This window comes from Carya illinoinensis, chromosome 7 (assembly GCF_018687715.1).
Source record: "Carya illinoinensis cultivar Pawnee chromosome 7, C.illinoinensisPawnee_v1, whole genome shotgun sequence".
Classification (NCBI taxonomy): Eukaryota; Viridiplantae; Streptophyta; class Magnoliopsida; order Fagales; family Juglandaceae; genus Carya; species Carya illinoinensis.
The window spans coordinates 8,052,471-8,065,379 of NC_056758.1; the positions used below are offsets into that span (position 1 = coordinate 8,052,471).

At 36.6% G+C, this 12,909-nt stretch overlaps 1 protein-coding gene across 1 annotated transcript; it reads right to left on the bottom strand.

The window, feature by feature from the left end:
• Nucleotides 1–1,806: 1,806 nt before the first annotated feature.
• LOC122316139 (TMV resistance protein N-like) lies at nucleotides 1,807–5,489 on the bottom strand. The gene is made up of 3 exons (XM_043132674.1): nucleotides 4,907–5,489; nucleotides 2,528–3,623; nucleotides 1,807–2,421 (listed from the first exon to the last, which is right to left on the bottom strand). The coding sequence occupies exons 1-3, from the start codon at nucleotides 5,425–5,427 to the stop codon at nucleotides 1,948–1,950; spliced, it is 2,091 nt and encodes a 696-aa protein (XP_042988608.1). The 5' UTR covers nucleotides 5,428–5,489; the 3' UTR covers nucleotides 1,807–1,947.
• Nucleotides 5,490–12,909: the final 7,420 nt, after the last annotated feature.

The window sequence follows — 12,909 nt, forward strand, 5'->3', positions numbered from 1 at the left end:
GTAAACTAAAAGATATGGTTTATCGCATGTGAGACGATAAGGAGAATTATTTTAAAATTAAGATTTATAAAAATTTACTGCTCATATTTTAGGATTTATTGATTTAGTTTATTGTAAAGTAATTAATGAAATCACAATGGCGTAATGTGTGATTGGAGAGCATAAAAACCATATTTACAGATTAAAGATTGAGATCAGAGGGGGTTGGGGATTTTAAAACTTTGCTTCTTTACGTGCTATTAGAAATATATTATAAACTTTTTTACACACACACACACATATATATATATAATTAGGAGGGTGACTGATATTGTAATATTAGAAATTTGTGAAAAAAAATGTATAAGAACACTGCTAAGGTCTGTCGATGTTAACCCAAGGGAAATTTGATCTGAATTAAATCTGCAAATCTCACACTTCTGCATTCTCAAATGTCTTGTCCAATCACTAGCATTAATGATTGTTCAAGCCTCAATATATACATGAATTGCATCCATTTAAACAACTTGGCCTGAAGGACTAGCCCACCTCACATATTTTAATTCCCTTACTCTATATGCCTTAGAAACGAATAGGTTCAACAACATGACTACCCATTTCCAAACAACAACAAAGATGATGCCTAATTTCTAATTTTAAATTATAAGGAATAAAGTTATTATATAATTCAGAATCAGAATGTTGACATAGAAGGCGCGCCCCGCACTTTTTAACCTTCACATTTGAGCTACTTGTTTTAATTGATGCTCCAATGTAGCTCCATCCATCCAAATTATTTGACTGCTCCAAAAACCAATTGGCTGGTACATACACCCCAAACATAAATGGCCCTACAGAAGGGTCTCTAGGGGCACGAAGGACTAAGGGTTCTTTTAGAGGACCTTCGTTAGTCTTAAAATGATAAACAAACTCAACAAACTGAGGATCAGGATGATGACTACCCTTGAAAATCCCTGGATTTGAATTCTCAAGCTTATCAACTTCATAAATAGTCAAATGAACATATCCCTGCCACTTACTCATGTTATTGTCTAAGTTTGGATGGATTTGAACTGTTACGAGAGAACCAAGACTTCTAATATTGAACCACTCTGGAATTTCAGCTCCCAAGGAAGAGGCACACATTAACTTGGGATTAAAACAATTATTTTTCTGCATCATGTGAAGTAAAAACAAAAAACAGAAAGATGTTAATAGGAGTGTGTATATATATATTAAATAACTACTTCCACAAAACTTGATCTTATGAAGAGAAAGAGACTCACAATGTTATAGCCTTTTGTTTGCAAATTACTTTCTTCATTCAACCTTCTAATGTAGTAGACTCTGTTATCATAACCAATATAAAAGGCCCCAATAGAGTCATCATTGGTCAAAAACATTTCTTGCGTAGAGCATGCATTTGAACAAAACTCTGGCACTGCGAAAAACTTAGTGAATTTGATAGCAGTTCCACCTGTATACAATTGTTCCAGATACCCTCCACCATTCATGTCTTTAATTCCACCAAGTGCTAGGCAATCAGATACATCCAGAATTTTAAGAGATGACAAACTACAAATAACACTTGGGAAAATTGAGAGCTTTTTGCAATTATGTAAAGACAATATGGAAAGGCCGCATAAACTCTTAAATGATAGGGGTAGCTCTTCTATGGCAGTACCATCCAAATAAAGTAACCGCAATGAATTCATGTTTCCCATAATGTCTGGGAACTTCTGAAATCTTGAACAATCAGAAAGATAAAAATATTCAAGAGACTCCAGACTAATCTCATTTGGAAAGCTTTTAAGGCATTTGCAAGCATGTAAATTCAACCGTCTAAGCCGTTTGAGAGCACCAATAGATTTGTGGACCTTAGATAAACTTGTACAACCTTCAAGGTCTAATATCTCAAGATTTGGGACTCCGGTGAGGTCTGATGTCTCCAACAAGTTTTGAGAGCCGCTAAGATCGAAGCGTTTCAAACTCCCTAAACTCTGTTATAAAACAATAAATATTGAACAAAAAGAAAAAAGCATTAACGAGCTTAGTCCTATTAGTAGAAAGAAGAAAATTAAGAAGAACAAGAAGAAAACACCTTACACTAATTCCCTTCCACAATTGCTTGAGGTTACTGCATGGAAATCTAAGTTCAATCAGATTGTTTGCTTCAAAGCTGTTTGACAAGGATTTTGAAGGATATTCAAACCATTCTAGCACTCGTAACCCATGTGTTGGCATGGATCTTAAAGGGTCGTTGTGCCAATGTAGATTCAACAACTTTTCACAGAGATTAGAAAGACTATTGACATTAATACTTGTGTTGTGAATTTTAAGAATTCTCAATTTCGTCATCTTTGAGAAGGCTTTAACACTAAATCTTTCCTGATCTTTTTGATTAGGTGAGTTTAGCACTAAGCCTTCAATCACTTCAGTTCCCTAAAAACCAAGAATAATAAAATTGTGTGAGAAATATTTGCAAAAAACTTAAGAATTAGAATGAAAATTATACACTATACATATATTTCTAGATACATCTACTTACAGTATTATTCTCCAACACATGAAGGACATCCTTACGATGCCACAATCTACTACGCCGGCCAGGCTCTTCGGGGGATTCATCATAAATTATTTCTTGACCCATTTTTTGTAGCAAATCATGCATCCTCAACCTTTTAGATGAGATGGTTATAAGACATTTCTCCACAAGAATATCAACATTGAGGTATGGGTAGTAACCAAAACTTTCTAATATATCCATTAAAATGCTATCTAAGACCTCTCCTGTGAAAAAACAAGCAATATCTAAAAACAATTTCTTTTGCAAATCCTCCAATCCATCAAAACCTACTTGAAGTATATCTAAAATTCCTTTACTAGCATTTGCTTTCAGTTGACCCCAAGCACCTTTCCATGCATTTGTTCCTCTACCAAACAACGAGGACCCTAAAACTTTGAGAGCTAAAGGAAGCCCATGAGCATATTTCACAAAGCCTTTGGATAAATCCACATAATTTTCTTCAGGATGGGGTTTCTTGAAAGCTGCCAAACAAAAGAGCTGCAATGCTTCATCATTATTCAACTCATTAACCTTATAGATATCTTTAACTCCATGTCTTTTCAACAAATGGCTATCTCTGCTTGTTAAAATGATTCTACTCCCCGGACCAAACCAATCATCGCTCCCTGCTAATGCTGTTAGGTGTTGTTCTCTATCCACATCATCAAGGACTAAAAGAACTTTTTTATTAAATAGTCTATTCCGTATCATATTCATTCCATCACGATCATCCCATATATTTATTTCCCTTTCCATGAAGATCTTAGAAAGAAGTTGTTTTTGTAAAAAAACTAGACCACGATTTCTAGTTTCTTCTCTAATACAAGCAATAAAGCTGCTAGCTTCAAATTGGTAAGATATTCTATCATAAATGACTTCTGCCAAAGTTGTCTTACCGACTCCACCCATACCATGAATTCCTATAAAGCGAATGTCATCCAATCCCATACCAAGTATGTTCATCATTTCCTCCACACGGGATTCTATTCCAACAAGGCCCTTGGAAAGAGTAGAAAAGTTACGACTAATTCCTTGAAGTATCCTTTTAATGATTTCTTGGACAATTGTTGATTCATACCTGGGAAAAATGATAAGATAATTAATTATTATGAGAGAGTGCTAGCCATTCCATAAGGTATTAATTTGCCATAAATAAGGATTATCAATAATATTAGAGTATCATTTCCAATGTTTTTGGGTGAAAATTAGGGTGCCTTGCCAGTTGATTTGGAGAGTTTGGGTGTTGTTTCTAAATTACAATCCGCAAGAGATCAATTATAGGTTTTGATAAGAAATTTGGGTTTCTTGGTACATTGATGATTTGGGAGTTGTTGTTGATGCCAAATCCAAAGGGAATTGGCTTAGGGAGCAAAAGTAACCGATGCATATAGTAAAGCCAGAGGAATGAAGTTGTAGCTTTGAGGATGAAGGGAAGCCACATAATGCTGACTTTTCGAGGAATAGATATGGATGCAAACTAAGAAGGTAGTCAGTCCCTAGAGAGGAGGAACCATGAGTGATGATGCAATAATTAACAATCTGACAAATATAAGTATTTTAAAAAAATGCAACCAAGAGGGAAAATTGGGTGATGGCAATAGCTAAATGGTCAATGGTCGAAGATGAAATGATTAATATTAAGGGGCAAGCACCAGTTGAATGGGAAGGCAGACCTCCTTCATCGTTTCCCTAAAATCGTGGTCATCGACAACCAAAAGCAACCAAACAGATCTTGATTTAGAAACATTAAATAGATCATCAAATATTCAACAACTATAAAAAATAAAGAATAAAGATTAATCCAAAGAGAGTTATCTTTAGACATGAGAGTCCCATGTGTGAGAGAGAAGGTGATGGAGATAAGGAGAAGGAATAAACTATTGTTCATTCTGGCCTAGTCCGGAGCTCGATTATCCGGGTTCCGGTTAGGGGTCTTGGCTCGGAATAATCCCGAGACAATACCCATGTAAATAAACTCGGGTACAACTGGGGTGTGTTTGTTCCCGAATTTTTTATTTTATTTTTTATAAAACTCAGCCCGTGGCAAAACGCCTGGGTTAAAACACATAACCCTTTCCCATCTCCCATTTTTCCCGTATCCCCCCACTCTCTCTCTCTCTCTCTCTCTCTCTCTCTCTCTCTCTCTCTCTCTCTCTCTCTCTCTCTCTCTCTCTCTCTCTCTCTCTCTCTCTCTCTCTCTCTCTCTCTCTCTCTCTCCAAAGAGACCCTAGCCTCTTTGGATCCCATTAAATTTGATTGATACAATCGGCCGGAATCTAATTTTGTGGGGTACAAATTTGAGAAACCATTATAATTTCTAGCTTATTCATGCTCTCGCCAGAATAAAAGAAAAATTGTTACCTAAGATGAGAATGCCATCCGGATATGTTGCCTACTTCTTTCAAAGCAACTCTCCACATTTGCATCTTCTCTGTATCAATATTAGGGTCTTCTGCATGCCTCGCAAAAGCTTCTGCAAAAGCCCCAGTTTGGTTTCGTACCTCAGAGGGATCAACATGGTAGAAAACAGGCAAAACTGTCAAACTTGTCTCTCTCATGCATTCAACAATCTGGGCAAGTTCAGTCAAGCACCATCTTGAGGAAGCATAGTTTCTTGAGATAATTGGGATGGCATACATGGATTCACGTATTGCTTTCAAGAGCTCTTGAGAAATATACTTTCCTCGCTCAAGTTTCTCATCGTCTTTGAAGGCGATAATGCCTTTCTTTTCCAAAGCAGTGTATAAATGGTCTGTAAAATTCTTACGGGTGTCTTCGCCATGGAAATTGAGGAAAACATCATGTATCCATCGAGCTCTTGGAGAAGTGGAAGCAGATGGTGGTATTGATGATGAGGCTGTTTGATTGCTTAGGGGAACCATTGGACACTTGAAGGGAAAAAAAGAAAAAAGAAAAGACTTGTTTAAGGAAATGCTCGCTAGTAATTTGGAGATCACTTGGAGAATTATGAGAAGAGCTGGTACTAACAGGCTTGAGGTATATGAAATTAAGAGGCTCCCTTGCTTTCCAAACTATCAACAATTGATTAACAAGCATCACCATTAGTGGGAATCGGGCTACCTTGATGGGTTGGTCTTAATTTCAGCCTAGAAGATAAAAAGACCGAAGAAAATTTGAGATCAGTTGACTTGGACAATTGATGAACATTAATGATCTTGGCGGGTTTCCACTACAAATCACGTCTTCCATGGCATTATCACATTGACTACTTTAAGGGTAAGTTTGGGATCTCCGACGAGATACAAAAGTTTTATCTGATTTTATTTTATCTCATCCTATTTTATTGTCAAACATAATTCAAATATAAAATTTTTAAATCAATCAATACAATTTCTTCAAAATTTTAAATGAAAAATAAAAAACAATTACATTTTTTTCAAATTCCTAAACAAAAATAATGTTATAAAACTATATTATCACAACATTTTTTATTCAATTTTTTTCTATCTTTTTTTGAAAACTCAAAAAATACTCAACTCAGACTATCTCACTACTATTCACAAACCATCTTATTACTATTTACAAAATTCTCATCTCATCTTCCTCTCAAAACCTTCCCTAAGCCCAAACTTCCAGTTGATCTATTGTTTGGCAATTAAACGTCATTAAAAGATTTTATTCTTCATCTTATAAAATTTAGGTTACTGCAAAATTTTGCGAAATAGGCGTAAAATTATTTATATTTGGTAAATATCCGACTGTGTTTATGTTAAGAAAGTTGTTTCGTAAATAGCTAATTATAAGTTATTTTTGTGATTTTTTTTTCTTTGAATGTATTTTAAGTTAAAGCATAATTTGTATAATATTAGCTGGCTTTCTTTTTAACTTTAATTTAGTTTGAATTTCTTGATTTCAATTACTTTATTTTATTTTATGTTAATTGAATCTTTTTTAGATTTTTTAACATGGCATGTTGATTAGGCATTTTAGTTTTTCTTAAAATGCAAACGTACTATGTATTTTAAGGCGGCATATTACAATGTTTGTTTCGATACAGCAAGAGCGTAACATGCCAACCAATTCGAAGTTTGATTATATTATATTATATATATATATATATATATATGAACGGGATCTTTATGTTAGTGATGATGATCTTAATTTCAACGAATTAAGTAGTAAAGGAGACCCAAGAAAATTTGAAAGAGACTTTGAGAATCGATGAACCTTGGTCTTGGCCGTGAATGGTGGGTTTTAACTTTTAAGTGCCAGTCATGCATGCATGTCTTCCAGTTGATTAATGTGTTTGATAAATGATAATTCATTTTATCGTAGTTAGGTTTATGCTTCTGAAATATTCTTTAACGGACCCACGCACAATAAACCTCTTACGATTTATTTAAATTCTTATAATGTTTTTAAATTTTAATATAATTTTAAGTTTTGGTTTTATATGTTAAATGTACTTTTTGATTTTTCACACTGGCATGCTGATTAGGTATAATTGTTTTGTTCTTTAAATCATGGCTTGTAAAATTCTTGTTATGATAATTGGATGGGAGATGGGTAGTGGCCGATGAAGCTCTAGTGGTGGGTGATCAAGAGTTGAAGTTGCGGGAGGCTTTTTCTGATCACGAATGGGATTTATGTAAATTGAGGGAGCAGCTTGTTGATGGTGTGGATGTAAAAATCAGCAGGCATCTGCGCTTGCATGAGACAGCGGATATTCTTGTGTGGCAACTTGAAGCAAGTGGCAAATTCAATACCAAATCCACTTTGGAACTTCGTATGACACTGGTAATTTTTGTAATTGGCGAAAATGGCTATATGGCAATGTCAATTTCCAAAACAAATGTCCTTTGTGTGTTGGCGGGCTTGGCGGAATGCACTTCCAATGTATGTGGCTATTATGGTGTTGGGGGTGCCTTTAGCATCGAAATATTAATTGTTGTTCAAATCATAAGCTGAAACACTTGATTATGTGTTGGGAGATGGCAAAGGAGCACGCAAGGCATGTGATTTCTTTTCTGGTGTTTTTGGAGTTCGATTCTCACAAATCAGAATTTGGAAAGGAATAATGAATATTTGGTGGTTAAGAGCTAGCTTTCTTATCCTCTCAAGTGGGTCGGTTACGTGGTATTGCACCTATTATTATTACTCGAGTAATTTGAAAGGGTAAATGTGCTGCATAAGGAATTGTGTTTGATTGGAAGATTTTAATTCAAACGGTAATATGTTTTTTTATGAAGATCTCTATTACTCTTTGGAAATTTCAGCCTAGAAGACAAAAAGACGGAAGAAAATTTGAGATGAGTTGACTTGAACAATTGTTCATTAATGGTCTTGGCGGGTTTTCCACTGCAAATCACGTCTTCAATGGCATTATCACATTGACTACTTTAAGGTCAAGTTTCGGACCCCGGATGAAACACAAATTTTGTATCATAATATTTTATCTGATTTTATCTTATTTTCAAATATAATTTAAATATAAAATTTTTAAACTAATTATTATAACTTTTTTAAGCTTTCAAATAAAAAATAAGAAACAATTACAATTTTCTCAAATCCCTAAATAAAAATAATATTATAACACTATATTCTTACAATATTTAAATTTTATAATACTTTTTATTCAATTTTTTTTCTATCTTTTTTTTAAAACTAAAAAAATAATCAACTCAAACTATCTCACTACTATTCACAAACTATCTTACTACTATTTACAAAATTCTCGTCTCATATTCCTCTCAAAACCTTCCCTAATCCAAACTTCCAGTTCATCTATTGTTTGGCAATTAAACGTCATTAAAAGATTTTATTCTTCATCTTATAAAATTTAGGTTACTGCAAAATGTATTGCGAAATAGGTGTAAAATTATTTATATTTGGTAAATATCCGACTGTGTTTATGTTAAGAAAGTTGTTTGGTAAATAGCTAATTATAAGTTATTTTTGTGATTTTTTTTTCTTTGAATGTTGAAAAAGCAGTAGTTTTACACGACACTACACTTAGAGGCGGGGTGAATTGGTGTAATCCAATTTTTATGGCCTTTTGAAAATTAGTCAAACAAGCAGTGAGTAAATGAATCAAATAATACAAATAATCAACACATGATTTTCATCACGAAGTGGAAACTCATTTGAAGAACATCTTCAAAATCCAAAACCACTCTGGGTATAAGACACCACCTCAAATCTACTATAGAAATTTTAGTTCGTTACAATTAATTTAGAGACACTCACAAAACCTTGTAGTAGTTAAACTTGGCTTGCAACACCACGAGCGACCCACTCGATCTCTACACACATGTAGTGTCGGACTCCGACCTTTCTATAGCTTCCCACGAGAACCTCTCGATCTCTGCATCAACAGCAGCTTCGGACTCTTCCGGCCAACAAATATGTCCACTTCAATAGACTCATGTAAGAATTGATTTTGAGTGTGTTGTAGTGGAGAAGTGTTTATCCAAGAGAGAATCAACCAAATAGGGGAGAGGTTGCTCTAAGAAGTTCCTGGAGGCCCTTAGGGTTTTTGCTCTGATTCTCCACACTTAGAACAAAAGTTAAGCTGTTCTATTTATAGTTCCAATCAAAGGAGCGCTTCTAAATCCTAAATTGTAAGTGATCTGGAACATTGACTCAAGCGAAGTGCGAGGGTCGAGCGGCACAATCTACGTGAGTTCGCTCGAACTTAGTGTCGAGCGGCACACTCTGACTAATTTCGCTTGAGCTCAGTGTCGAGCGAGGGTCGAGCGGTGTAATCTGCCTGAGTTTGCTCGAGCGTCAAGTTGAGCGAGGGTCGAGCGATGCAATCTGCCTGAGTTTGGTCAAGCGCCCTGTTGAGCGAGGGTTGAGCGAAGACATCTGTTTTGACCAATAACGAGCACACTTCAAGCCTTTCTGCAACAACACTTGTTACAACACTATTTTACATAGGTTTTCAAAAGAATATGCCAATACACTCATTTTTCCCTCAACAATCTCCCCATTTGGCATTTCTGTGACAAAACCTCTAACCTATACATATGACTTAATCCTATCACACCCATCACTAGATTCATATTCTTGAACACTTTGAAATATTTCTACACACACTTAGCAAACGGTTAAACATACCCATACACATATGCACAAAAACGTGTTTGCAATTCACAAATCATAATTCATGAATAGTCATGTCAAGTACAGGTTTCAGAAAATAAATATTTCATTAAGCAACAAATCAGAAATTGAGTTCAAGAACCATTAGTCAAACACAGTAGCTAACATGAGATATAAATCAAAAGACACAACCAAATGCTGTTGTTCCCCCAACAAAAATGTGTTATTAACACTGTGTTACTAAACAACTAACACTCCCCCTGAGTTAGTACTGTATTGCTCCCCTTTTTGTCACAACAGGCAAAGGGTCTCAATCATCACCATCTGCATCCTCATCATCCTCATTAAGTTGCCCTTCAATGTCGTTGAAACATTGGGTCACAAACTGCTGCAGGTTATCAATTTTAACATCAAGGCTGTGAACTGTAGCATCTATAGTATCAAACCAGGCATCAAGACGGGCTAGATACTCAAGAACCTGCTGAAGGCTGGGCTCAGTCGAACTGGGGGCTGAAGTGGATGGTGCCGTGGTAGACGGCTGAGAATTAGATGGCCGAGAGCTCGAAAGCTGAGAGGAGGGAGCGGGAGGGTGCTCAACAATGAGAGGGTGCGGGGTGGTGTGAGAACGACTAAACTGGACAGTCCTACGACCAATAGGAGCCTTAAGTGCAATTCTAGGCTCCTGGGGAAGTAAGACGACTGATTGGGAGAGGGCCAATCGGGTGATTAGACAAGCTAAGGGCAAACCAGTCCGTGTTGTGGAGGACCGATACACCTCAAGAATAACCTGACACAGAAGACTTCCTAGATCAATGAAGACACCATTGATCAAGGCATACAGCAGAGTGGCACGGTCAAGACCCACATCACTATTATGACTAGTAGGATCTAAATTAGTAAGAACAATCCTACTGAGAATGAGGTGATCAGGTGTAAAACGAGCAGTCGAAATAGGGTTTGTCCCTTTCCAATTATTAGGCCGACCACAAAGATATCCAGCAATGACTTGTGGACTAGGAGGAGATGTCTGTGTATAGGGAAACATAGGATAGGACACACGAGGGGCATTTAGCAGATCCGCTATCATGCCCGGAGTTACTCGGAAAAGAATGTTCCGGAGACTGACCTCAAACGAGTCATCAACAAACACGTTATGAATGTTGGAGTAAAACTCCCTAACCAACTCCACAGAAGGAGTGGGATGACTAGTGGTCAAAGCTTTCCATTGGCGAGACTCAAAGATGCAAGGAATAATGGTCTCGGTAAGCTCACCTAGAGAGACTTCATGCTCGACTATAGGAGTACGATGAGAGAAGTTCTGAGAATACAACTCTTGGGATCGTGCATTACGAAAATGGGCTTGAGCGGGTGCAGGAGGGTTGTGGCGAGGACGAACACGTCGAGACATGGTTTTGGTTGTATACAGAGTCAATGACGTTAGACAAGGCTAAGGCAATGTGAAGATCTGATGAATGCATGTCTAATATGTCAAATGCATGACGATGATTAAATCCAAAGCTTGACCTTCATGCCAACCATGCTGACACAACAATGCCAACCAACAATGCAAGACTCGGTGCATGCCATGTCTCACTTTTCATTTTTCAAATCAATGATACATGCCTAGTCCAAAATGACCCATATGCATGCCAATGCCAACCCATATGCATGACCCATGCCTCTTCTAAAATAAACCGCCTTCAAACACAATGCAATCTTAAGTCAAACGACATTCCAACATTAGGATAGACATGAAATAGGTATGGGAACAATGCTATGCCAATGCATGATGAAAAAAAGAAAACAAAAATCATTGAGGCATTTTATCAAACACTTGGAGTGCATCCAAGTGAGAAACTCGGACAAAGACCCATGGGAGTTTCAAAAGCCTCCTAAATATAACCAAACACACAACCATTACTCCAAAAGAGTTTCAATAAACCAAAAGAAATGAAAATTTTCAAGAAATTTCTCAAATAACCCCAATCCGAAACCTATATGCAAAACAAACGGAAATACACCCAAAATAAATTCACCAAATCACGAAAAAACAAAATAAAAGGGGCTTTACCTTGATTTGGAGTTGATTTCGGAAGAAAACCCAAGTTTAAACCGAAAGATTTTGATAAACAAAGATGAAAACACACGGGAGAGGAAAACTGCGAAATAGTGCACTGCTCGAGCAGCGCTAGGGCTTTTATAACAGGCCTTCGCTCGAGCAAACTTAAAACCCTCGAGCGGCCTGTTGAGTGGTTGTCGCTCGAGCGGTGTCGAGCGAGGGTAGAGCGAGACCTCCAGAAATGTATATTTTGCCTAGTTTTGAAACACACAACACTCACATGAGTTGGACAAATACTGGGAAAGCATTTTCACACCAAGAGTACATATCAAATGTAGAGGAGCATCGTATTCTCATAAAACACGCAGGTAAAAATAAAGTATCACAAGTTAATGTAGACGTGCGTGTTTAAAGCGATCCTTGCTCAATCAAGAAATTTCAACCGTAAAACGTGAGCGAGGTTGGGCTGAACATGAAACCATAAGTATTTGGGAAGCTCTTTCAAGACACAGAAAGCCAAACCCAATGCTGCTAGGATCTGAATCTTTCTGTTTAAATACTTGTTTCAGTATGTTCAAGAAAACAGAAAACTTATTCTGTTTTTCACCCTTTTTTTTTTATTTATAACAACATCACTTTTTCTTTTCCTTTTGAAATACCATATTTTTGCACAAGCGAACCATGATGAGGTCATCTAGCCCGTGGTCAGTTCTGTATGTAAGTAGAGCTTCCTACCACCTTTGATTGTCTCCCCAATGAATTCACAAGTGGTGAAATGTCAATTGACCGAGTTTGGAGTGAAGTGTGTGATGCCAGTCATAGATTACAAGAGATACTCATGTTCCAAACCTTTGTAAAACATAGGTATATGATACAAATCTCAAAAGGCACATGCACCTAGATTTTAAAATTAACAACCCCACTATTATATAGCGCAATCATGGAGTGCATGTACGAGCAGCAAAAAATGACAAAGAACTAGACAACTAACAAAAAAAATCAACAACAAAATAAAACAAAAATGCATGTAATGCATACCTGTCAATCTACAGCACCAAAACCATGTGTGGCTTGCGTCTTTCCCTTTTGAATGATCCACCTTGGTACCCCTTTTCTTGAGTAGGGCTTTTCAATTCTCTTGGTGCGCCTCCTAAGCTCAAAACATTTTGGTCAGATGTGACCAATCTTATCACAATGATGAATGATGACACATGGGGCTTGCTTTGTGAACTCTTTGTCT